Source organism: Leptonychotes weddellii, chromosome 6 (genome assembly GCF_054177405.1).
Source record: "Leptonychotes weddellii isolate Sample4059 chromosome 6, ASM5417740v2, whole genome shotgun sequence".
NCBI lineage: Eukaryota > Metazoa > Chordata > Mammalia > Carnivora > Phocidae > Leptonychotes > Leptonychotes weddellii.
Window position 1 is genome coordinate 113090888 of NC_138374.1, and position 27056 is coordinate 113117943.

Sequence of the window (27056 nt, forward strand, 5' to 3'; positions counted from 1 at the left end):
GACCTCTGCTCTGAGAAGCAAGGCTTCCCAAAAATGAAGCCAGAAGAAACAGTTCCTCAGGGGGTCTGGGTGGCGTGCCCAACACAGACCCCTTCTAGGGTCAAGATGTCAGGAGGTTCAAGGGCATGTGTCTAGGGTGACCAGCATGGCCTGGGGAGCAGTGTCCTCGGGACATCGTCAGTCTCCACTCCTTGACACCCTCAGCTCTCACCAGAAAGCTCTCCACTCACCCAGCTGCTCTTTTCTCCCTCTAGACCCAGAGTCCCAGAGGAAGAGGACAGTGCAGAATGTCCTGGATCTTCGACAGAACCTGGAAGAGACCATGTCCAGTCTGCGAGGGTCCCAGGTGACTCACAGGTAGGTCTAAACTGCCGACGGGGCCACACCCTCCACTGCTCTTTCTCTCTCCCAGTCTGGAGAGCAGGGCTTCAGAGCCCCACGGTGCCACCGCGGCAGGGACAGGAGAGTTGGCCATCTTGGCAAAAGAAGCTTGGCTTTGCCTGGGATCTGCTTGCGCTTGAGCATGAGATTTCATTTTGAGCAAATGAGTTTGAAAAGCACAAGAGTGGGGAATGCAAAGCCACCCCATGATTCAGGGCATGACCTTCCTGTCCACTTTCCCTCCTTCAACACCAGTCTCCTCATCTGTTACAGATGCTGTCCTCCTCCTGTCCTGAAGTTTCTGTTATTAGAGGCTTCTAGAATCGTGCCCATCCCAACACCCAGCATCTTTTCCCTCTTCTTTCAGTTAGGTGTCCCCTTGCCTCTTCAGCCAGTGGCTGAGGGAGCCTGAGGGAGCCTGAGTGCTCAGGCTCCATGTCACCCAGATCCATGCCATGGGGCTATGCCCCTTCACCCCACCCTGCAGAGACCTTGCAGCCTCCCGCAGTGTGGGGCATCCCGCCCTCCCATGGCACCTCTCCCTGGAGCGGCATACTGACCACGGCCTCTACCATGACTCAGAATTTCCCCCACTGGCTCCTAGAGCTGCTCAGATGAGCTCATGCTGTCAGCTCCAAGGGGGATAGAGGGCCAGGCAGGGGGTAGAAGGAGAGGGAGCAGACAGCCAGGATTGGGAAATCCTGGGGGGTGTGGAGCAGGGAGGCTGAGAGCGATTAGGTGGCCTGTCCAGTTGGACTGGAGATCGGTTCCTCCCCATCTCCTGGGGTAGGAAAATGAGAGCAAAGTTGGGACAGAAGGACAAAAGGATAGGGGCTTTGCTGAGCCCAAGTGTGTGGCCACATGATAGCCAGACTAAACTGACATACCTCCAGTGACAGAGAACTCACTAACTGTCAATCATCTCTGTGCACCGTGGGATTGCCATGACCAGGCAGTGGAACAGAAATCAGGCTTCATAGCTTTCACCCATCAGCTCTAGTTCTTCTTCTGCTTAAGAACACCCCTCTTCCTCCTTCCACTACTCTGCCTAGCCCTGTCCCATCCTCCTTATTGGACACTCAGCCCTTTGCTCCCAGATAGCTGAAATATTTTCAGTGCTAAATCAAAGCCTCTATTCTGTGGGGTTCGCAGGACCCAGCCTACTGAAAGGAATGTGGTCAAGGACATCTGAGGAAAAGAGTGCATGGGGGGAGGCTCCTGGAGGCCCTGGGGCTCAGGCCCCCTTACATCTATTCCTAACCTCCATCCCTCACAGTCCTGAGCAGGACCCAAGTGAGACAGGGGCCGGGCTCAGCTTGGCTCACCAGTTCAGGGACTCGGTGGAGGAAATCTTGAGCATCCTCCTTCCCCCATCCAGGGAAGTTGCTGGAACAGCTCTCAACCAAATCATATGCCAGCTCCATGCCAAAGAAGGCAGAAAGTGCTTAGTTGCTGAGGGGGTCACACCCCAAATGACTCACCCGCAGTGGAAGGGTAGAAGCAACAGCTTCCGTGTCCTGGTGCCACTGACTCTGAGCGGCCAGCCCATGAAGCAGGACAGGCTGACCCCTTTTTGCTTTCTGTTTGGGGTGGAGAAGAGAGAGCTGGCTGGTTGGAGGGGAGAGCCTCCGACCTCTGGCTTCTGCCTCCCTTTGTGGAAAAGGAACCAAGAGCCCTGAGCTGGTTTTGCTGTTGACTGTGGACCCAGAGCCACTTCCTCTCTTAGCCTTTGGTTTATATTCTTCCTGGTCCACGCTTTGATAGCCAAAACGATTCCCTGAGTATGTAGGGCTTTTTCACTTTTTAAAGTGCTTTCCATCCATCAGCCCTTCCGTCCGTCCTGGGAGGAGGCAGGGTATGTTCATATCGTCTGGGTTAGAGAAGTAGCAGCCGAGGCTGGGGAGAGGGGTCCCTTGCCGGAGTCACGCCGGCTGATGAGGGTGGGTTCTGTGTCCGGCAAGCTTAGAACCCATGCCAGGCACGGTGCTGGGCACCAAACCCCAGAACAAACACAGGCTTCATGCTTGATGGGGAGCTTCCCGTCCAGTGAGCAGTTCCAGCCAGGTTATTTTCACTCTGGAACTTAGAGGCTAGCTCTAGATTCAATTCCTTTTTCAGAAATCTTTTATTTCTGTCCTGCTTCCTCTATTTCTACTGGCTCGTTTCCCCAGCAAGGAGAGCGTCTGGGTCAGGGGGTTGGGGCTGGAGAGGAAATGAAAGTCTCCCTCCAAGCCCGCCACTCTCCCCACCCCAGAGAGAGAGCGAGAGAGAGAGAAAGGCAAGACTGAAGTGCCAGATGCAAGGCTGGAAGGCAAGAACTGACGTTTTAAGCTAGAATCCTCCCCTGCTGACTTAGAGATGTCTGGAGATGGGTTGGGGAGGGGTGTAAAAAAGAGCAGCAGAACCGAGGAAGAGGCACTTTTAGTGCAGAGAGCTAAGCAGGAGTAGGCCAGGAATAGCACTGAGGGATCTGGATGCTCCGCATACGCACAACCCACACTGCGCACTAATTTTATTGCCGTGGTGTAGACTGACTAGGGAAACGGGCTGTCCTGGACCTCTCCAGCGTCGTCACCATGGCCATCATCATCCTTTCCTTTCCCATTCTCATCTCATCGTCACGGTCAGCTTGTTTTCATTAAACCCTTACTGCGTGCGTCCCGGGACTGAGTCTGACGACGAGAACGTCACTGCTCTTCAACTCAGCACATTCGTCCTGGGTCTGCTCCTCATTGATTGGTTCTTGTACCTGGACCCAAGAACATGCCAGGCCGTGCGCAAAGTGCTGACATACAGTGGTGAGCGAGGCGGCCAGTCACACAGGCCCACAGTCTCCTTCAGGGAACTTCCATTCGCTCCGAGGTCCACAGTAATTAGAAACAGAAATAACACAGTATGTGACGAAGCACACGCCGAACACCAGAGGAGGGCCCAGAGGGGAGAAGCCCGATGCACGCCAGGTCAGGAAGCCCCACAGAGGGTCAGAGGCAGTGCTCACAAATTGCCCTGCCCAGCCAGGGCACCCCCAGCTTGTGCACAGGACTTCTGTAGAGACCACCTGCGTGCTCAGATTCAAGGGTCTTTGGGCTCCTCCAGTTCTGTTGATCGAAAAAAATCAACCCTTGGGGAAGCCTGGGTGGCTCAGTCGGTTAGGGGTCTGCCTTCAGCTCGGGTCATGATCTGGGGATCCTGGGATCGAGCCCCACGTCTGGGAAGCCTGCTTCTCCCTCTCCCTCTGCCCCTCCCCCCTGCTTGTGTGTGCGCGTGCGCTCTCTCTCTCTCTTTTTCTCGCTCTATCTCAAATAAATAAATAAAATCTTTAAAAAAAAAATGAACCCTTATTTTCTCAGGGTTGGTAGACACAATTTGGGAGGATTTTCTTTTTTTCAAGGAGCATTACAAAAACAAGAATAGAAAAATCAGTGTCCCACTCATACCTTAACCCCCCAAAGTGACTAAGAAATAGATGTGTTCACAGAGTGGGGGGTTCGTGTGCTTGTGTAACTCCTGCAGCCACAGACTGCCCTAGCTACCCAGCTTTCCAGGCCTATGGATCCTATTTCAGTTACGCAACCCTGCCTGGCTTTAGTCAGGCCGAGCTCCTGAGACCCTACCCATGGTTGATTGGGGCTGGCAACGCTGCTGGGATGAGTGGGATGATCAGTCTCTGTCTGAACCCACATCCAGGCCACCTCTCCAAGCAGATCCCAACTATCCTTGCTCTCTGCAGCCACCTGCAGAGGGTCCCTGGGGGAGAAAGGCATCTCCTTCTCCAACTCCCAGACTCCCTCTGTGTCAGGTCATCCAGCACAAACCTGGGCATGCTTTCCTGGCCTGGCCTAGCAGGGCCTGAGGCGTGGGGCCCTGCACATCCTGTCTTCACCCCGTTGTCCATTTCCCCATGTTCTCTCCTCTTTCCAGTTAAGGCTGCTTCTGTTCTCTGGTGAGGTGCTGCTGCTTTCTCCTGACAGCTTAGGCCTTTCACTAGTCTTATTGGGAACCAGCCACGCATCTCAGGTTCCCAAAGCTTTGCCTATACCCTCTGTAACCCACTCCAGGCTTTGCCATCTCTGGTTTGGGAATCAACTAGCTCTTAGCTTGTTAACAGAAAAGAGGTGATAGACACGCCCTGAACAAATGAATGATCAAGGCCTTTGCAGCTGGGGTGACCAGTCTGTCCCACTTCCCCCAAGCGATCCCACTGGACTCTTCCCATTTATTGAGCAGCTTGTATATACCAGGCACTGCGTTAGACATTTACATATGTGATCCTTACAACTCTGTGGAGTAGCTAATATGCTATTATCCCCATTTTACAGATGAGGAAATGGAGGCTTAGCAAGATTGATGAGTTCACCTCCAGCTCACTTACAAATAAATGGTAGAAAAGGACTAAAACCCAGCTCATGTCATAAAATCTATGCCCTTAGGCAGTATATGGGATTGGTTCCCTCGCACTTAAGAATCCTTTTCATCTGACAACTTCAGGTAACACTAACAGGGGTGCCGGACCCGAAGAGAGGCCTCCTGGAGGTTCCTGGAGCCCACGTGGGCAGGTGCAGAGGAGGCGGGAGGGCCTGGGAAGGCGGAAGGGTCGCTGGAGTGCAGTCCGCCGGGACAGGGCCCAGAGCGGCCCTGCCAGAATGAAAACCAGTGTCCTTCTGCCCTCTGCCCAGCTCCCTGGAGATGACGTGCTACGACAGTGATGACGCCAACCCTCGCAGTGTGTCCAGCCTCTCCAGCCGCTCGTCCCCCCTCTCCTGGCGCTATGGCCAGTCCAGCCCGCGGCTGCAGGCCGGGGACGCACCCTCGGTGGGCGGGGGCTGCCGCTCGGAGGGGCCGCCCGCCTGGTACATGCACGGGGAACGGGCCCACTACTCGCACACCATGCCCATGCGCAGCCCCAGCAAGCTCAGCCACATCTCCCGCCTGGAGCTGGTCGAGTCCCTGGACTCAGACGAGGTGGACCTCAAGTCCGGCTACATGAGCGACAGCGACCTCATGGGCAAGACCATGACGGAGGACGACGACATCACTACCGGGTAAGGCCCCTTGCACCGTGGGGCAAGGGGGCTAGGGAGGGCAGGAGGAAGACCAGTGGAGCGGGATTCCTTCAGAGGGGAGTTGGACTCACGACAGGAGTTTGGGTTGCTGTGCTGTGACAAGAGACAGCTGTGCGGGGCCTTTGGACACTGGTCGTGGCTGCCCCCGAAATTTGATGTGGTGTATTACGGGCTTTGGTGTGGTGGGTGGGGCCACCATTGGAGGGGCTGATTGGTCAATGGCGGGACCTCCCTCTCATTGGCCCGGGTGGCTGTCGCTCTAAGGCATGCCCCGCCCTCCCCGGTCCTTTGCCCTCAAAAGGCTGACGGGACGGGCTCTGGGGAGGAAATGGTGTTAGTCCCCGTTCTGCTAACTCCGTGTGGGCCTCGGACAACCTAATCCTGCTATCCCCTTTGTAAAAAGAGGATGAGAGGACTACACCTACCTACCTCCGAGTCTAACAGGAAGAGAAAATAAGAGCACTACTGAAACAGAAAAGTGGGACTGGTGGCTCCCCCTTCCCTCGCCGGGATTCCCGGCCCCTCTGTCCCGTGTGCCTTCCCCCATGGCACTCAGTTTCCACTGCTCTGGTTTCTTCCTCTGCAGACCTTCTACCAGTAATGCAACTTCCGAGCCCCTATCCCGGTCTGTTAAACCCTTCCTTCCTGTACTTTGCCCCACAGGGACCCTCATCTTTTCTGCCCCCAATTCGCAGGGTTGGGTTTGTGGAGCAACGTGGACATAGGCAACAGTCTGGGAAGTGAAGGAGAAGATAGAAAGAAAGAAGTGTGGGAGGTGGCAGGGGTCCTGGCCCAACTGTTCCAAGCTGTGAGATCGGAGAGCTGTAGCGGTTCTGGAACCTTCTCCAGAGCATCTTTCAGTTCACTGCTACTTCCTCTCTTCCTTCTTGGTTTGCTGGAACTTTGCAAGGGACCACACAAGTAGTGACAACACCCACTCCCCCTCCCCCTCTCAGGGACTACCTCTTCCCAATAAAAACCCCCAAGCTTCAAGAGAATGGAAAGTAGCCCCTCCTAGGAAAGGACTAAGAGCTGAGCTCCAGGCCATCCACTGTTCCCCACCCTTGGGGACAAACTTGGAGGGACTGGGCAGGGCCTGTCCGGCTGATGAGGCTGCTCTGGAGCAAAACAACTGACTCATGAATGGGGTTGTTTACTGCCTCTTCAATCCCCGGGGCCGGCCCGACCTCACGCTCAGATCCACCAGCCTGGAGCTGGGACTGCAGAAAAGCCACCCAGCTCCTCCTGTGCTCAGAGGGCTTTGCCGGGCAGGAAGGAGAGCCAAGGTGTCTGACGGGCTGCTTTGTACAGCCACTGTGCTGGGAAGCTGCTTCTCTGAGGAAGCATCCGGTCCCTGCCTTCTGAGAGCTCCCAGTTGGGTGGAGCAAAGGGAGGCACAACCCCTGTGAGGCAGAGGGCTCTGAAAGTTCCCCATGTGCTGGAAGGACTGCAGCCCCAGCCCTCGGGAAGCTCCCAGACAGAGGGAGGTGAGAGCCGTCCTCCACGGTGCACGCAATGGCCATGGCAGAAGATTTACCAAACGTTGGAAGGCACAAGACTCCTGCCTTTGGAGAGATCCCAGTCTGACGCAGGTGGCAGGACTTCCTAGCTGTGTGAGCTTGGGGAAGTTAGGTAACCTCTCCAGGCTTTAGTTTGTCTGTCTGCTAAATGCAGATAATAGAACCTATCTCAGGATGATTATAAGGATTAAATAGCTAAACACATAGAAAGTGCTTGGAATAATCCCTGGCTCATTGTAAATGCTCAATAAATGTTAGCTTTTTTTTTTTTTTTTTTGCTGTTACTGGTTATTATCGTTATTGTTAAAATGCCATTCTGAAGGAGGAGAAGGACTCCTGCCCCCTGAGGTTCCCAGACTTGCCCCCAGGGACTGTGCAGTTTCACCCGAGTGCCACTCAGAATCAGCAGCTGGGACAGATGTAGCAGCAGCTGGCCAAACCTGGAAGCATCGATTTTGGGGGTGTGAGGGCATGGGATGCTAGGCAGAGGGGAGCCAGGAAAGATGAGCTTAATCCACCCTTTCTTTATCCCCTTCCCTCTGGACAGGGTGTGTGCTCCTGAATCAGTTAAAAAAAAGCAGACTTCACTTAGCCTAGCATGAATGAGAACGTGCAAACTCAGACTTTCTGGAGAAGAAAGTGTTGGCATGGAAGTATCCGTAAAGTGGACCTGACTACAATCTGCGATGCTGGTTTCCAAGATGATTTCATGTGTGTTGTTTATGGGCGGTCTGCAGTTAGCAGGAACTCTTAACGCTTGATAGTTTTAAGGTTTCTCCATTGTTGACTTCCCTGCCAGGCCTAGGAACACACCCACCCTTCAGTGTGCTAAGGAAGTCAGAGCTGAAGGGAACCCACTTATAATCCCAGTAATTTTCATGTAAGCAGTCACTCCTCAGTTATGTGTTTGCATGGTTAAGTGTTGTGCTTTTTCATTAGAGACTGGGCATCCTCAGTTCCAGCAAGAGAACATGCAGACCTGAGCGGCCCCTGCTCAGCCCCCTTCTTGGCCCTCCCAACCCCCACTGTGGTTTCCGTCCAGGTTTTATAATTTAGAAAATGTCCTGTTTCTCCGAAAATTGTTTTCCCTATTCATGAACTGAGTAGGGCTGTTCCCTGTAGGGGTGGCCTGTAGGGCTTCCTTTCTCAACCAACACAGTGACACCTCCTTGACCCCTGTCAGCCACTGCCCATTGCCATTCAGTCTCCTGCTTCCCAATACTAGGCTAGCAGGAGAGGTGAAGCCTCTGCTTTCCCCACTGGGCGACACACGATCAGCCACAAGCCGTCCGAGTGAGCCATGCAAGATGACAGTGATTTGGAGTGCTCTCAGTTATCTGCTGGGGGAGCAGCCCCTTGGGTGTTTTTCAGCTCTCTCCGCTCCATCCAAACACCAGGCCTTCCCTGGGTTGCCAGTCTGTGGGGGCTCAGGGAAGGCACATTCTTCAAACGGAAGCTCAGCAAACTAGAATGAGGAAGGTGAATTTGCTGCCAAAAGAATCCTATTTTTAAAAATTACAGTTTTTAAAAAATTGTGGCAAAATACGTTTTTTTATATATAGCTAATACATCAACAATTTTTTAGAGTGCAGCTCAATGGCATGAAGCGCATCCACATGGTTATGTAACCATGACTGCCATTCATCTCCAGAACTTTTTCCATCTTCCCAGACTGAAACTCTGTCCCCATGGAATGCTGACTTATCATTTTCCCCTCCCCCCAGCCCCTGGCAACCACCATTCTACTCTGTCTTTGTGAACCTGACTGCTCTAGGTACCGCATGCAGGCAGAATCATACAGTATGTGTCCTGCTGGGACTGGTTTGTTTTACCTAGCATAATGTCCTCAGGGTTCATTTATGTGTAGCATGTACCAGAATTTCCTTCCTTTTTAGGGCTAAATAATATTTTAATGTAGGGATATACCACATTTTATTTATCCATTCAGCTGTCGATGGGTTGTTTCCACTTTCTGGCTCTTGTAAATAATCCTGCTGTGAACATTGGTGAACAAATATCTGTTCAGGCCCTTGCTTTCAATTCTTTGGGTACATACCAAAAAGTAGGATTATCAGATCATATGTAGTTACATATGATCACATATAGTTACTCTATTTTAATTTTTGAGGAACCTCTATACTGTTTTCCACAGGGCCATACCATTTTACATTTCCACCAGCAATGCATGAGGAGTACAATTTCTCCACCTCCTTGCCAACACTTACAATTTTCTGTTTGTTTGGGTTTTTAATAATAGCCATCCTAATGAGTGTGAAGTGGTATCTCATTGTGGTTTTGATTTGTGTTTCCCTGACGAGTAGCGGTGTTGAACATCTTTTCATGTGTTTATTGGCCATTGCTATGTCATCTTTGGAAAAATGTCTACTCAAGTCCTTTACCCATTTTTTAATTGGGTTGTGTTGTCATTGTTGAGTTGTAGGAGTTCTTTATATATTCTGGTTATTAATCTCTTGTCAGACATATGATTTGCGAATATTTTCTCCCGTCCTATGGGTTGCCTTTTCATTCTGTTATTAGTGTCCTCTGAGCACAAAAGTTTTTCATTTTGATGAACTCCAATTTATCTAATGTTTCTTTTGTTGCCTATGCTTTAGGTGTTGTATCCAAGAAGTCACTGCCAAATCCAATGTCACGAACCTCTGCCCCTGTGTTTTCTTCTAAGAGTTTTATAGCTAATGGGACTTCTTTTTTTTTTTTTTAAGATTTTTTTTTTTATTTATTTACTTGAGAGAGAGAATGAGAGAGAGAGAGAGAGACCACATGAGAGGGAGGGGGGAGGGTCAGAGGGAGACGCAGACTCCCTGGTGAGCAGGGAGCCTGATGCGGGACTCGATCCAGGGACTCCAGGATCATGACCTGAGCTGAAGGCAGTCGCTTAACCAACTGAGCCACCCAGGCACCCTAGCTAATGGGACTTCTTAAAAATTTAGATTCCAAATCCCATTCCAGACCTACCAAGGCAGATTCTCTGCTACTCAGGAAGCCATATTTTTCTAAAGCTTCTCAGTGATTTTGGACTAGTCTATCTTCCCATAAGGGACAAGAATCTTCTTTATAGCATTCCTGATAGCCACTCTTTCGGTGTTGCCTTGCGTAGACACAATGAGCTTATTTTATTTCCTATAGAACAAAATTATGAGAACGTTTCTAAATATCCACCTGAAATCAGCTTCCCTTCGGCCTATTGATTCAAATGCTGCCATCCAAGAAAAATAGAGTAAGTGGAAATCTTCACTCAAATATTTCAACATGTTCTTAATGATCGCTCAGATAGTCTCTTCTCTAGACCAAAAAAAAAAAAAAAGTCATTTCATTATTTTCTTAAATGACCCAGTTATCCAGATCGTGATTATCCTCTTCACCCTCCCCTGGAAGCTCTCAGGTTGTCAATGATCCTCTTAAAATTTGGCACCTAAACCAATCACCGCCTGACACTAGGCCTGCCAGGGTAATCTCCAAAGCATGACACTATAGACAACTTGAGGTTGGCCTCGGACTGTCCTAGATGACAGTTTGAGAGACATTTTTACCTCTTGAAAAGAGAACAGGAATTTGTTTTTCTAAAAATAGGAAGGTCTGGAATTTAATCTAAGTAAGAAGATAAGTTCCACGGCCATCTGTCCTTCCCTTCACTGGCACCCAGAGTTGGAACAGGAGGGGAGTCAAGGATGGGCTCCCGTGCAGAGATAAATAGAGGCACTGGGCATAGGGAGCAGATGTGCCCAGAGGGGAAGGAGGTCAGGAGGCTCTCCATTCCCTCCCTACTTGAACTTGGATTTCCCTCTCACTGTCTCCATTTCTGCGCATGTGAACGGCAGCTGGGCTGGGCTGTGTCTGAGCCGTGCGGCGGTGAGGAGCAGGAACCCCAGGCCGAGCCAGAAGCCGTACCGCCGTGTTGCACACCTCCAGTGGGCGCCATTCCCATGGTGTAGAGTTGTGTCATCAGCAGCCCTGGCGGGACTGCTGTCCAGCGACCTGTGCCAAAGGCTGCAGAGCCTTAGACAGAGCCAGCAGGCCCCATCTTGAAAGAGCTCTGCGGGTGGGTTGGAGGGACAACAGGACTTCTTGGCGACTGTCAGCCATGCCCTGTGTCTCTCCTCAGGTGGTTTCCCGCTCCGTGTGTGTGGCTGGATGTTCCAGGATTCTTGTTCTCTCTTCGCCTCCCCCTCCCTTCCCCAGCCTGTCCTCTTGAACTGTGCTTGGGGGCTCAGGAACAGATGGGATTCGTTTCCTTCTTGGCTCTGAAGTGTCCTGACGTTGAAAAATGTCAACTAAAATAAACTGTAGGCCCCTGCCTTCTCCTAGGCTGGCTCTCTGCTCCCAGAGGCAGTGAGCCCAAGCCTTAAAGGGACACGTCCCAGCCTTGCGAAGCTGGCCTCAGCCTCTGTCTGCAGCCACCCTCCGGAGAAGGAGCCTCATTTGCTCCTCCCTAGTTTGGCTGATATCTGACTGGTCAACCCCAAATGCCCAACCCAACCACCTTCAGTGACAAGAATTCTCTTGGAATGGGCACTGGGTTTTTGTAGGGTTTGTACAAAGAGAAGAGAATCTTTTTTAATTTGAATGGACGGTGGGGGTGGGGGGAGTCTTCTTCTGCCTTTATCTCCTCTGTTTCCTGGCAGTTCTTGAGGTCTCCCACGTAATGGGCAGCTGGCCCAGGCCTGGCTTTTGCCCATGGAACACAAGGATTAGGGTAGAGGGTGATAGGGGATCCTTCAGGGGAGGACCCAGCATTCAAGCTCAAAAGGGAAACTCAGTTTCTGTCCTTGACGGGCTTCAAATCTAAAAGGGAGGTAGGATGCCTCCTGGGTCAGTGGCGAAAGAAGCGATGTGTAGTTGAAGTAGACAATGGTTGTTGCCATTTTGGGGATAACATCTAACAATTACAATGTTGACACACAGATTCATAAAGGCAGCCTTGGTTGATACTTCTCTGTGGTGCAGGAGAAGGAGCATCTGGAGATCTGGAGCTCATCCAAAGCTCCCCTCTAGCTCGCTGTGTGGCCCTGTGCAAGTCGCCTAGCCTCTCTGACTCTTGATTTGTTCATTTGTACAAAGGTAACCATTTTTGCCTTGGGAGGATCGAGTGAAAAAGAACAAGTGGGAGTGCTTTGAAACGTATAAAGAGCTGTTGGTTTGAAATATATTATTCTGATCTCAACTTACTATTCTGCTCATTTAGCTGATGGCCTCTTTCTTAATTAGGAGCTGTTGGAATACCCAAATAAGATTTCTTCAGCTTGGCAGATGAGTTCTCTGAATTTGGGCTTTGACTTATTTTGCAAAGGAAGATCTTGTTTTGCTTTTCAACACCATCTTGATATCCTTTTAGTCCTGTGGTGTACAGTTAAGTCAACAGACCTTGGAGAACAGGCTTATCCACATAGGCACACCACCATACCAGGGACAGGGTAGTAGACTGGCTTAGAGGGAAGGCTTTCAGCTCCTGGGTCTGAGTCCTGGCTCTTCTTATTAGCTCTGTGGGTTTGGGTGAGTGCTTATTCTCCCTCAGCCTGTTTCCTTAGCTGAAAAATATGGGCAGTAATGGGACCTACTCTGGGAGATTGATGTGAGGATTAAATTTGTTAATATGTTTATATGTAATAAGTGTTCAACAAATGCTAGCTCTTGTTTGTTAGCCATGTGATGGCAGGCACTCACAAATGGACGCGCCTAAGCCATCACATGCACATGTGAAATGATAGTACAGTATTTGAAAAAGTGTTTGTTAACCTTCTTGCTTCAAAAGGCTGTTTCTGATCCTCACTCGAGGCTGACCAACTAAGTGGCTTGCCAAGCAAGGTGGATATGTTCTGACCCAGGGGCACCTGCTCACCCAATGTTCTCCTGTGGCACATGGCACCCATCTGTGAATGGCAGATCTGGGCCACAGGTAGTTATGCAGTAAAGCTAAGCTAATTGCATGCATGATCACACAGTCGGACACGGCGCCTTTCCCATCATGACCTGCACTCAAACATACATTTATTGTCTATGAAGAGTGTCTTGTGCTGGGGTCCCCGGAAGGAGACCTTGAGACAAGTGGTTTATTTGAGTGCAAGTGGTTTATTTGGTAGATGATTCTAGAAAACACAGATGGGGAGTGGGGAAGTGAGTCAGGGAAGAGAAGGGAAGCCAGTGCAGGATATGTTTACATGGAGGTTACTGCTGTGGGCAACTGGCGCTTAGGGATTTCTGGGGGATTCCATGGAACACTCCTCAGAGCTGTTCCACGCAGTGGGCAAGGAAGCATAGATATTTACCTTTCGACTGCCAGTTATGATGGGTTGCGGGCAACTCCAAGGGGCATTGCATCCTGGCTTTTCTGGCGCACTCCACATAGGCTGAGAGAAATCCCTCAGGATGAGAGGCACGAGTGATCCAAGGCATAGGCGCAGTAGTGTTGTTGTTGTTTTTAAGATTTTATTTATTTATTTGACAGAGAGGGTACACGCAGGGGGAGCGGCAGGCAGAAGAAGGAGAAGCATGCTTTCTGCCGAGCTGGGAGCCTGATGCAGGGCTCGATCCCAGGACACTGGGATCATGACCTGAGCCAAAGGCAGACACTTTAACCAGTTGATCCACCCAGGCGCCCCGGTGTTCTGTTAACATCTACCGAATGGTTTACTGCAGAGTGGGTGGGACACAAACGGCATTGATTATAAAGAGGGAAGTTGAGAGGACAGGAAGGGAAGGAGGGTGTGGAGTCTGATTCCTGGGTACGGATGGAAGAAGGGGGTAGCTTCGGAGAGCTCCTGGCTCTTGAAACACCCCTTAATTCTTAAAACAAAATCGTGTTAGCACTCTACAGTCTGTGTGGGGTTAACTTGGATCATAGTATCTGTTCAAACCCATCAGGGCTGATGGAAGATTGGAGCGAGCCAGGTATTCCGGAGGGGCAGCTGGATGTGCGCTCGTTGCCACGGCAACTGATGCAGCCGGAGGCGTGGCCCCTCCTCTGACGCGTCCTAGTAACCTACAATTGAGCTGCTGGGGTTTTCACTGAGTTTGATGACAGACAATTTGGTCGACAATCAGGATGGATAAGGGGTTGAGGAAGCTGTTGAGATGGGTTTGGCTCCCCCTCCCCCCCATAGGCCTGCCCACCTGCCTGTCCACTTGTCTCTATCTTCTTTAATTGTCAGCTCCCTCCTCCTTTTCCCACCAACCTTATATTCTGTGATAAGCCAGCTGGGCTCAAGGAATGCCTGGAAATTCCATGCAATCTGATATTACAGAAAGAGCATAAGTCTGGAAGTCTGATAGGCCTGGGTTCAGATCCCAGCTCTGAGGCTTTGGGAAAGCTGTGAATCCATTCCAGTGGGAATAGTTATATGGGAATAAGATTCCTATAAGGATGTTATGGAATATGTTGTATTAATACACTAGGTAGGCAGCAGGGCCTCAGTAAATGTTACCTCCCTCCCTTCTCTTGGTTGGCTCCTGGAAAATTAAAGCAGTAAATGTCCTAAAGACCACCTATAGAATGGAACTTTTCCCGCTGGGTGGTGATTCAGTTGCCCACTCATCTGCCACATCCCCTCCTTCCAGGAAGCCTTTTCTAATCCATCTCATTGCACTATGATTGCTCTCTGACTCTGGATTGTCTTAGAACTTGTACATATAACTCATACTGTAGTAACTTGTGCTTTTTAGATTCTCTAACAATTGCATAGCATGTATGGTCTACAAAACACTAATATCTCATTGTTTTATTTAATCTTAACACTGAATTAGATATTCTTTTCCCCAATTTGCAAGTGAAGAAATTGGAACTTGGCTTGCCAGAATCACATAACTTAAAAGTGGCTGCCTCAAGCAAAACCCAGGCCTTCTGACTCCCATGTCCTGTGCTCTTTTTGGTATACCCACTGCCTTGCTGGGTCTACCATGAAACCTTTTCCCTCTGTATGCAGCCCATGTGCCCCCTAAGCCTGGGAGAATTTCTGGGGCAGGGATCACGTGCCTTCCACTGGAGTAGGAGCTTCCCAAGGACAGAGACCCTATTTTCTACTTTTTCTCAGCACCCAGCAGAATATGTTCTCAGGTCATGTTATTGACTGGCCAGTGAATCTTAGTTAGAGACCCCCATGTGGGATGACCCTAAGTGACCTCTCTGTCTTCCAGGATAGGATCTTCTTTGGAGAGCCACAAAGTAGCCACAGCGAGGAGCTCAGGACCACAGGCAGAAGAGGCAGAAGGAGCAGCCCAAGCCTCTGTGAATACAAGTCCTTGTTGACTCAGGCTCAAAGGCTGAGCTGTCCCAGGATGTCCACGAGGGGCCAGCTCTGGCCTCTGGGCTATCAGATGTCTCTGGCCAGCCAGCAAAAGACCATTCACTGCAGCTAAGAAGGGCCAGCAAGCCAGGCAGTCAGACTAACCACTGAGCTTGCACAGGGGCGCCCTAAAGAGTCTGCAGGACTTATAAGAATAAAAAAAAAAAAAAAAAAGAGTCTGCAGGACTGGATTGTTCTTGCCTCTATGTGGGAGTGATGATGGGACGAGCACAGGCAGATGTATAAAAGTCTGGATTTTGAAAAACAGGCAGAAAGAGTCAGGCCCAGAGAGACCCAAGGCACGTACAGAAGAGACAGATCAACATTCACTGAATATGTAAGACAGCGTCATGGGAGACAAGGTAGGAGAGGCTGATGCTGGGGCATGTGCCATAGATGAAGAGAGCCAGTGCGCTCGTGATGTGCACCCCAAGGAGGGGAATGCGAGACAGACAGACGCTGTGGGAGCCATCCGAACACGTGTGTGAGGCGGCTGGGTACAAAGAGGCTGTGTGTGCACTAATTTAGCTGGTGGCAGAGGTGGGGGGGACGCAAGGCTGCCGGTGGCCAGGGGGCGTTTAGCAACCAGACAGGCACAGAGGGTGTCTGGGAGGTGGAAGGACTCTTCCAGAGAGGAGTGAGTGACCCTGCGCTCAGCCTGGGGGCCTGACCCAGAGCAGGGCGAGCCCTTCTCACCAGCCTGCCCTTCCTGCTCCCCTTGGCCAGCTGGTATTAAAAGGGGTCTGTCCTGTGCCCTGTCCCTTCTTTCTTGGGGGGCATCTGCAGCCTGGGAGATAGGGACACATCTCCAACCTCGATCCTGCTTCTTTTGCTGACTGCCCATTCTCTTCCAGCTCCTTTCCCGGCCCGTTTCTCCTTGGTCACCTTTCTCAGTGTCTCAGCCATCCTTCCCTTCAGTGTCTGGCTTCCGTCTCAGCTCCTGTGGGTTTGATGACAAGGGGCCGTTCAGGAATGACACCATCTACATGTACCCGGCCATGTGGCCAGGCTCGTGGCTGGGCTCGGGTGGTGGGACTTCTAGCGTTAGGGGCTCCCAGGGCTGCTGACATTCTGCCGAGTGTTAAGAGAAGAGGAGGGACAGAGCTTATCATCTGCCTGTCGCCAGCCTTTCCTGAGCCAGTTGCCCCATGCCCTTGCTGGAGTGAACTTTCCTCAGAGGATCCCTGTTTTCTGGATGTAGCTGGAGCAAAAAGCTCCTTGTGGGAGGCTCCAGCTAAGAGATCCTTTGGGTGCCGCTGAAGTCTGGGAGGCAGTGGCTTATATGGTCTCTCATGTCTCCACTGGTCCCTGTGGTTAGTTTTCTGTTCTTCGGAGGCAGGTTGGCAACGTGGATAGAACATTCCGGAATCCAGATGACCTGGATTTAATTCTCATGTTTGCCACTCACCACCTGCATAACCTTGGATAAGTTACTTTTAGCCTCTTTGTGCTTCATCTCATTGTCTGAAAGATGATAATACCTACTTCGTGATATTTATTATTCATATTCATATTACGTATTCATATATTTGATAAATATTAGTAGAGTACCTACTATATAAGACATTTGGGGATACAGCAAGAGGACAAAAACAGATGTTGTTCTTAAACTCATATGAAAAAGAGATGACAAACAAGTAAATACCTGGTAGATTATGTGGCGCTGTGTGCCATGAGGAAAATAAGGCAGGGTAAAGGGCAGAGAGTGATGGGGAGAGGGGCTGTTTGAGCTCCGGTGGTCAGGGAGGGCTTCTCTGGCAAACTATGCGTGAAGAGCATGTGCATAGGCCCTGAGGCAAGGATGGGCATGTGTTCAAGGAACTGCAAGGAGGTCAATGTGCCTGATGCAGCGTAAACAAGGGGGAGAGTAGTCAGAAAATGAGATCAGGAGGTAGCCAGGGGCCAGGTAATAAAGGGTCTTACATATCAGGGTGAGGACTTTGGCTTTTCATCTAGCCAAACCAGGAATGTTTCAGGGAAAGGAGTGATGAGGTCTGACATGTTTGGTAAAGGGCCTGCCTGGCTACTATGAGGACAACAGCCACAGGGAAACCAGGGAGAACCTAGAAGCCTAGAAAGGAAAGTACTACAATAATCTAGGCAAGAGAAGGTGGTGGCTTGGACCGGGGGGGGGGGTGGGGGGTGGGGGGTGGCCAGGGACATGGTGAGAAGGGCTTTGAGGATGAAAGGGACGATACATTTACAGTGCCTTCTCAAATCATATGAGATTTTATTCCTATTTCTCTCCAGAGATTAGAGCTCCAACTCAGTAATGGAGAACCTGGGGCAGTGGGTGCTGTGGTTCTGAAGTCATTGTTTCTGGCCTCGGATTTGAGCCAGAGGGCTTATAGACGCTAGTGTGCGTGCGCGCGCGCGCACACACACATGCACACGCACACATCTGCCCAGGGAGACTGGCTGAGGGTCCATCGGCTCCTATTGGAGAGGCAGCTTCTGTCCTGTCCCCCAGTCTCCCCATCGTCTTATCTGTCCTGTGTTTTCAGAACCACACCAAGACTCAGAGGTTTTGGGATGATGGCAGGAGGATATTAAGCTAGGACTGCTGAAATAGTAGCTCACTATATAAGATCCGGTCGGGGGTGCTTCCTCTCTGCTGCCTCTCCCAGCCGTGGGGCGGTGAGAAGGCAGGTTTCCTCAGAGGTCATGTAAATATTTGCGGAGCAGTAACACAGCTGGGCGCACCCACTCCTCTTGCGGGCTCATTTGCTGCTCCAGAGAATTCGCAACTGGGATCAGTGCTGGACTTTGGGGCACTTCGCTGTGCATCCGGTGACTCCAGTGTCTTGGATCCAAACTCTCCCCCACCTACCCTCAGAGCCTTTTAGTCCTAGCATCAAGCTGGCCCTGGGGAGGGAGTTGGTAACAAGTGGGAAGCGTTGACCACTAGAAAGAACACTGCCCTGGGAACCAGGAAGCCCAGGTTCTGTGGAAGAACCTTGAGGAAGTCAATTACCCTTTCTGAGCCCTGCTTTCCTCCTTTGTGAAAAGGAGGGACTTGAACCAGAGGAGCTGTACATATTTTTTCGGCTCTGACATTCTGGATTATCTGACCACGTGAAGTGGATCTGTCCCAGGCAACATGGCATATCCTCCAGGAAGGGCCTGGAAGTTGCTGAGGGAAGGTACAGCCTTAGTAGGTCAAAAGCAGAGAGAAGGTCCCCAGGGGCTCTTGAAAACTCAGGCCTCCCTGAGAAGACAAGAAATCCGCTGGATTTCCTTTTTGCCTGGGACTAATGTCATCATGGCTTTCATACCTGTGGCCAAACTACCTGAGGCCACTCTCTTAACCCTTCATGTTCTAAAGCAAGTATAGTAACACGTGCCTCACCTTAGAGCATTAGGTTGTTTGTAAATGAGATCAGAGTCATGAAAGTGTTACCACAGAGGCTGGGAATGATTTTTATAGATGGTTCTATCAAGGTGCCGACAGACGATTTCCCCAGGAGTCACCAGGGTCATTGGGGGATCTGGGAGTAGGTTTGAAAAGCTGGAGTTAGAGATGTGACCAGGTCATTCTCCATGGAGAGCATAGGGATCCCACCCCGGTGTGGCCACAGGGTTAATTCACCAGGGTCCTCCCCCAAGTCCTTTCCCCTGTCCCTGCATTCTGGTTTAATTCTTTCTCTCTCTCATCACCCCTCTCTATATGGTAAAATGCTCTTTGTTCTGCCTCTGCCAAGATGCTACCAGCCCAGCCTGGCCAAGACGTGGAGGGGTCTCAGGGCTCAGCTTGTCCCCACAGACCCCAAGGGAGCTTCTCTGACTGGCCCAGACTTGTGGAGGGGCGGGGCCTTTTCCAGCTAAGGAAGTAAATAGCTTCATTATTCATGGGAAATCGGGGAAGTGAGGGTAGGTCAAGGGACAGAATGGTCAATGCTTACCCTGGGACCCTAGTTGTCTCAACGGTCTCACTTCTGGGCCTCACCAGGAATCAGGTGTGTAGTCAGACCCAACAGGGGACACTGGAGCCCCAAAACCCCCAGGCAGGTGACACTGGAACTTGGACCACATGGACCTTCCTGGCAAGTTTTTCTCTTTTTTGTGCCTCACTCTCACCAACCCCATTAATCTTTGAGATTATGGTCAAGGACCAGAGCCTCCCACTAACTATCTCAGGATGTTCCTGTTGGAAATGGAACATTGGTTTGGAGGACCTTGGGCCTGAGCCAGGGTGACTCCAGAGATCCCTTGAGGTGTGTGTGGAGGGGGTGGAGGGGTTGTGGGGAGGGTATCACCCCTCACAGGAATCTGGCTGAAAGACCTCACGTGTATTAATCTGGGCTCTGCCTTCTGCTTTAAACATTTCCTGGCCTTTCCATGCCTCAGTTTCCCCCTTGTAAAGAGCCACTCTGATGGCGCTGGCATGGGAGACAAATGAGATCATGGCTCCCAAGGGCTCTTTGAAGAGAAGCCAGAGGAGCACAGGGGAAGCCTATCTAAGATAGATGGGCCTTTTTCCTCTCTCCCTTTTTGGCTGGGTTTTCTTTCTGGAAAAGTGCCTGACTCCCAGCTTCCTATCAGCAGGTGTCTACCCCCTCCACCACATGCCTCCACCACAAGCTATCCCCCATTCCTTCTGCCACAGGCGACAACTGTGCAGCCTGGGACCCAGAAAGAAGAGCTCAGAGTCATCCCCTGCAAGCCCCCCCACTGTAGTCAAGGCAATGAGGCCACCACACCCCCCCAACTCTGCCACCACCACCACCCCCAACTCTGCCACACCCCCATGATGGGCAGGGTCAGGGCCTCTTCAAGCGCATGAGCTGGGTCTGCTGACAGGGGAGGTTGTGTTTTACTGTCTTCACAGAAGCCCCCAGACAGCACTTCTCTTCAGTGATGCTGTCCAATTACCCAAAGTGCTTTGACCTGCTGGCTGAAAATAGCAGGTGCTAATTTGCATGCTATTTCTTTAAGTCTCTGGGCCCTCGCTCCTTCCCCTGTAAAAGCCCACCGGAACCTCCCCCAAGCAGAAGGGTAAGTAGAAGGTAGACAACCATGCAACCCACCTTCCTTGTTGGCAAGGAAAGAGGAACATGTAGAGGGAAACCTCATATTCTACTGGGTTCTAACAGTTCAAGAATCAGACCCAAGGAGGAGGGGTTTAGAGATCCTCTAGCCCAGAATCCCCTTGAGTGGGGATGGGAGGACAAGGACAAAATTCAGGAGCTGAGAGCTCCTCCCCTGTGTCGAGCTGCTGGCTGAGAGTTGCTTTCTTTACTGCCTGCTCCCTAGTCCCTGCTGTGGGGAGGGGTGGGGGGCAGGAGGGTGCAGTGCAGGTGGAGGGGGAGGGCCAAAGGGAGGATGGGCAGGCTGCCTTGTGTGAAGAAAAGGGATAGGGCCCCATGAGCTCTTCAAGGCTGTGAAGGAATGTTCTGGGACAGCTCAGTCCCTGCTCCAAAGACTCCTGCCCCTCCAAGTAAAGCCTCTGTGCCTCACCTCTGTCGGTCTCCCCTCCCTCTAGGCTCTGCCCAGAAATCCACAAAGGGGGAAACCTTATGGAAAACGCACAGCTAGATCTGGGGGAAAACATCCCCTGCTGGTGACATTCCTCTGGCTCAGACAAAGTCATTTTACTCAGGATGCTGGCTGAGGCTAAAGAGAATCCCTTATGGTGCCTGTCACCATAAGCTGTTCCCCAGATGACCCAGGCCAGCCCCAACACAGCTGCACAGGCAGAATCTCCCTAGAAAACTGATAACACTCGTCCTCCCGTTGGGGTGGTGGTGAGGATGGGCTCGCTGCGGACGTGATCAGGACAGAAGAGGCAGGATAGGGGTTTGGTGTAGGGCCTGAGATGGGTGAAAATGCTGGCGAAAACCACCTGCCTTGCTCCGATTCCCCTCACAGCTGGTCTGCTTGGGACCTGTTGCACCTTTCCTAAGTCCTACCACCCAAGCCACTCAGCATAGAGTAAAGGGAATAAAAATGAACTCGCGCCGCCCCCCCATGCTAGGGGGGAGCCTGAGGGATTGGTGCTAGGATCACTGCAGCTCTTTACTCCCCTTTGATCTCCAAGCATATATGGAAAACTTGACCACAGTATGCACCCTCAGAAACAGATCCCTCTCCAACTCAGACTGCTCAGGGATCCAGAGGCAGAGTTCCCTCTGTAAGGTTTCCCACCCTCTAAGAACGGTGCTTCCCCCTCTAGAGGTGTAGCCCCAGGTCAGTGGCACTGGGCAATCAGAGGACCAGAGCCAGGTGGGATTTTAGGGAGAAGGGCCATCCCTAGCACTCAAAGCACCATCCAGACCGCCCCCGTGGGGAGCGGGGAGGAGCTCAAGAGTGTGAATGTCCTCTGCCTTAACTTCTGTGAAAACCAGGTGCTGAGGTGACAGGCCTAGGTGAACCCATAGGGTCTCTGTGTGCAGCTGATCACCCCAAACTGCCCAAACACTAGAGACAACTACTGCTCAGTGGCTCACCGGCCTCTTAGGTCAGTACTGGGGGCGGCTTTTTAAAAAGATCACTGCGGTGCTTTTGTTGCTTCAAGAAACTGCGGATATCGTCTGTCCGTTGCTAAAACATGGTCTCCCTGGTGTGCCCAGATCACATTGAGATGGGGACCCAACCTTACACAGTCAGCCCCTTCCAGGAGCAAGGAGAGCGGCCTCGGGGAAGCAGTGGTGAGAGCATCTGCGCAGCCCCCCCTTCTTTGAACGGGGAGAGTTAAGTGCTCAGGAAGACCCCGAGGGGAGCTCAGTGGGCTGGAGGGGGGGCCTACTACTGGATCCCACTTCTTTTCCCTCTTACTTTACAACTAAAATCCTTCCTCCTTGAGATCGTTTTCCTTCTTAGCTGAAAATGCCTCCTGGATAAAAGCACAGACTCTTGCATGGTGTGAACTCTTCTTTCTCCCTGGCATCTTCCCCCAACATGCACACCTTTCACCTAATCTATTTCCCTAAGCGGGGAAAAACGTTAGCCCTCCCCCCACCCAAGTTGTCTGCCCTCCTGGAGGGCACACCTTCCTAGTCTCCCCTCCCCACCCCAGGTCTCTGAGCCAGCTCCTGGTAATTTGTGCCTGTCGTCTGACCTTCATCCCCCAACCACGCTCCTCGTTTTAGGTGATGTACTGATCCCCTGCTCTTATTCTAATTTTTAGAGCCTGGAAAGGGGCCAGGAGGGGGCTGGGAAGAAGCCCTGCCAGGGGGAAGGTTCAACCCAGGCCTCCCCGACCCGGGCCCACCGGTACACACCGGTTGGTTCCCTGGCTCGCTGCCCACACCCCCTTCTGCCTCTGTAGCGCAAGTAAGAGCGCCCAGGGGACCGCAGCAGGCAGCCAGGGGGTTAACTCCAGGGCAGCCCAGGTGGAACTCGAGGCCCCCAGCCCGCATCTGCACCTCCCGGGCTCCCGAGGCCACCGGAAGGCTGAGGCTGCGGTGGCTCTTTGTCTACCTGCTCTGGGCGTTAAAGAGCCCTCTCTCAGCCTGCATCTCCGGGGCTCGGGACAGAAGTCAGCGGCGGCGAAATGGGGCTCTGTCGCTTTAAGTACAGCTGGAGCCGTAAGTGCAAGCCCCGGCGGTGGGGAGAAAAGGGAGCGGAGGGCCGGCGAGCACTCGGTGTCTGGCCCTCCGCGTGGCCCGGACTCAGACCTCTTCGGGTGTCCGCGGTGCCGGGGAGGGCGCTGGGTGCCCACCCGGCGAATGGCCGCCTGAGCCGGGGAAGATGCTTCATCTGCCCCTGCCCAGGTCGGGAAGGACGGTGAATTTCCCCCGCAGGTAAGCGCCCGGCCCCTGCTGCAGTGCTGGGGTCGGGGTTGGGAGCCCTCCAACCCCGACCCCAGCCCCCGCCCCTGGCTACACTACCGCAGCAGTGGGTGTGGGGTCTGCAAGAAGGAGGGTCTTGGCTGCCCTGCTTTTCTGACGGAGGGAGGAGTGCCCGCGCCCGTGCCGCCAGAGTCCTCTGGTTCCCGGCTACCCGGCTACCCGGAGTCCTGGGCTTGTTGGCGTTGGGAGTTGGAGGTGGGTGTGTGGACGGGTCTGGGGAAAGGAGAGGGAAGGCAAAGCAAGGCGCTTGGGTTCCCCAGAGACCGGGACAAAGCTGAGACAATGGCACAACTTGATTGAACTTGGATGGTTGCCGCTGCAGGGTATTGGGGGGGTCCCCGCCCCCAGCTGTGGGGGGGGGTCGGGGTTCTTAGGGACCTGGAGAGGGAAGGGGAGGGTCCTTCAGCGGGAGGGTCCTTCAGCAGGAGGGTCTCCCTGACTCAGAAGCTCTGGGGTATGAGGAGGTAGAGGGGTGAGACCTAAGGAGGGGAGGTGGGGGTGAATTTGTGACCCCACAGCTGGTTGGATTCCTCTGAGAAGGAGTGAAGCCTGGGACTCTACTCTGGGAAGGGATGAGCAGCAGTGGAATTTGGGAGATGCACAGTGGGGGATCACAGATCAGTCCTGTGCATTGGTGAGGGGGGCCGTTCATGGTGGCTCCCCACTAAGAGGAAGTGAGTGTGAGCACAGCCAGTCAGGGATCCTCAGAGCTGACTTGGAAACTGCACTTCCAAGAGAGGATTAGGAAATTCCAGCAGCCAGAGAAAGAGAGCTGATGCTTTCTGGTTTTTCTGGGAGCTTCCCACCCCAATATACACACTCCCTCCCCTCACCCTCCCTCTGACTTGGCTGGCTGGAGGAAGTTGGAGGTTAGGCCAGATGACTGAAGCTGAGACCACTCCCACCCCCATACCTCCTCAGGGCTTTCAACCCCAAGAGCCCAGACTTGCACCCTGGAACATGCCCCCCTTTCCCCATGGTTCCTTGGGGAGAGCCCCAAGCACTTGCCAGGGGCTTCACTGCAGCTCTGCACACACAGGCCTAGGGTAAGAGCAACAGAACCAAGGCAAGGCCTAGGCAAGGGCGAGGCGTCTGCAGCACTGGGTGCCCTTGGAGGCCAGAATCCTGCTGGCCCCCAACTTCTTGTCCCCCACCACAGTGGGACAGACTGCAGCCCCTCTGCAATGGGACTGGGGACCCTTGGACTGACTTTGCTAGGATGACTGGTGGGATATATCTTTAAGAGGAACCAGTTTTGAACAAAGAATAGATCTATGTAGGGACCTCTGGGGATTCTTTTTTCTGGTGAGATCCTGGGGGTGAGTCCTGAGTCTCTGGGCCCTGGAGAAGGTGGAAGGAAGGGGCTGTTCCTGACCTTGTTCTCCACTTCTAGCACTGCCACCCCAGTTCAGAACCTGCTTGAGATCCACACAGGGAGTGCCCAAGCAAGATTATAGTTGTCACTGAACCCAGATTTGCACTGGTTCTACACTTTTGTTCTTTGCCTCCCTCACCCCTAGAAGACGTGAAAACCCTTTAGTTGGCTCCCTTGCCCTGAGCCCATCACCCCTTCTTTCCTACACAGAGCCCTTTCTAGGTTATGCTATCATTTCTTTTGAATGGCTATTCTCCCCGCCCCCTTGCACTGCTGCACCCCTTCCCGCCCCACCCTGGGAGACTAGGCTTTGAAGACCGTGAGCTTAGTGCCTATCCTGGGGCTATAGCTGCTGAGTACTCACCTAGCACCTTACCAGAAACAGACTTCTGGGCAGGTGTGCCAGGGCAGGGAGCTGTCTGCCACAACCCAGGGAGAGGAGCGGGTCACATCACATGTCTGCTAGGGTGGGGCGAGGTTGGACTGCAGTTTCCTTTCTACCCAAGCCCAAGACTTTCAAGCCGATGGTTGTTGGTAGGCAAGGAGAGAGGGGATGTTATAAAGTGGAGGTCAGTCCTCAAATCACCAGAGTTCAAATACAAAATTTAACTACCCTGGCTGCAATCCACAGGGGGAGAGTTTAACCCGAGCCTTTGCTCTGGAGACAGCTCGAAAAACCTGCCCTGTAAATGATGCTTGATTGGGGCCAACAGGGATCAAAGAGATGCTTGCCCTTCAGGTGCAGGTTCCCCCTAAGCTCCAAAGGAGGCAGCATGGAAAGGATGTGAGGTATCAGGGTGAATGGCCTAACTGGCCCGCAGTATCTCCATACCCAGCTTTTGATGAGTTGAGCTGTGATCAGCCATTGGCCACTCCACTTGCCTCAGAGCAGATGCCTGGCATTACTGCATCTATCATGGAAGCCTGTCTCCATAAGCACCATTCTTGCACATCTCTCCTGGAGACCACTCTCTTTCCTGCTCCAGAAATCACCATCCTTCAGATTCTTCTAAGCAGCAAACCCGGGGTGTAGGCATCTATCCCATTCAGCATTCCTAGATTCCCTCCTAGAAGGGGCCCTTAGCTATAACCTGGGGACCAGTAGGAACAAGACCTGCTCACAGCACTTGCCTCCCTCAACCCGCAGAGACCCCCTGGGGCATAGGACTCCAGCTTGGCACAAACCCAGCCTCTGTGAGAGGACAAAATGCCTAGGGACAGCAGAGCCAACGAGCTGCTTCTTGTTAGCAGGTTTTATGGGGCTAGGCACGCACAACGCAGGCAAACCACACTTGCCGGCTTAACCTCTTCCTGCAAAGCCCCTGCGCTCTGCTTGAGAGGCAGGGAGGAGAGAGGTGCCAAGCGGGAAGCATTATAATGAGGAAGACTTAGTGTGGCTGTGTGTAACATCTGAGCCAATCACTTTCACCCTATAACAGGATGCTCTAAAGCACTATCTGTGCTAAGCGCTTTGTAAACATTCACTTCTTTAAGCCCTACAACAACCATACGAGGTATATTTTATCATCATCCCATTTCACAAGTGAAGAAACTGAGGCACAGGGAGGTTAAGTAATCCTATCTAAGATCACAGTGGTGGGATTTGTTCTCACACCTAGATCTGTCTGACTCTAAAGCCAACCCCTAAGTGCTGCTATAAGGAGATCATTCTCACTGACACTGATCTAGGCCCAAGGAATACCAAATGCTGAAGATGCACAAGTTGAGGGTATTTGAGGCCTCCGCAAAGGTCTGCAGTCGGCCCGGAAGTCTAGTGGGAGTGAGGTGGGAAGAGCACTGGACTTGTAGAGTCTGGTGACCTAATTCAGGACAAGGGCTCCGTTACAGTTAGCCTTGTGACCTTACAGAGGTCGCGGAGCCTCCAGCCTCAGTTTCCTTCTCCATAAAATGGGCCTAACTCCTGACCAGTCTACCCCCCCCGGGCTGTAGTCATGACAGTGAGCTGATATGAAGAGCAAAGTGCTTTCAACACGTGAGCTCTTATGAGTGATATTTACTAGTTGAGGTCCCTCGCAGGCAGTAGGAGTCCCTCCCAGATTCTTCAAGTTTGCTTTTTCCCTTCATTTTTTCCTTCCATTTTGCTAGGACCCTAATGAGGATGCCAATCGGAATAATAGACTAAATAACTTCCTGGCATCGAATATATTTTTGATTTTTTTTCTTAAATTCTCAATTACTCATCTTCAGATTTCTATTCAGTCCAAATTCTATCCTAACGAAGATGCTGTATTTATACATTCTATTTTAATGGCAATTGACGTAAAAATCGGCCACTTAAAAAAAACTTCATCGTTTAAAAAAACCACCTTATTTCTTCAGCCTCTACTATGTGATACCTTTGTGCCAGCCATTATGCCGGGGGCTGGAGACACCGAGCTGACCCTTACGGAGCTAACATTTGTCTGTTCATTTATTCAACAAACTGTAGCGAGCATCTCACAGATGCCAAGCACGGTGCTGGGAACCGGGAGTATGATAGTGACCAGTAAGACAGACATAAGAGTCTGTGCCCTCAGGAAGCTTATCATCGTTCAGTGAAAACAGATAAATAAAAGTCAACGAGCACATACATACATTATTGGAGGGGGAATAACGCAGGAGGATGCAAT

The 27056-nt window shown here is 51.9% G+C and overlaps 1 protein-coding gene across 6 annotated transcripts in view; it reads left to right on the forward strand.

The window, feature by feature from the left end:
* NAV1 (neuron navigator 1) overlaps positions 1 to 27056 on the forward strand; it is a 244319-nt gene that overhangs the window by 150828 nt on the left and 66435 nt on the right. For 5 of the 6 annotated variants that reach the window (XM_081823043.1, XM_081823041.1, XM_081823044.1 and 2 more), the window contains 2 exons: positions 255 to 357; positions 5058 to 5423. In XM_081823043.1, coding sequence (XP_081679169.1) covers positions 255 to 357; positions 5058 to 5423 — 469 coding nt within the window. Of the gene's footprint in view, positions 1 to 254; positions 358 to 5057; positions 5424 to 22675; positions 23004 to 27056 lie in introns of those variants that run through there. The other variant, XM_081823046.1, reaches the window with a different exon arrangement.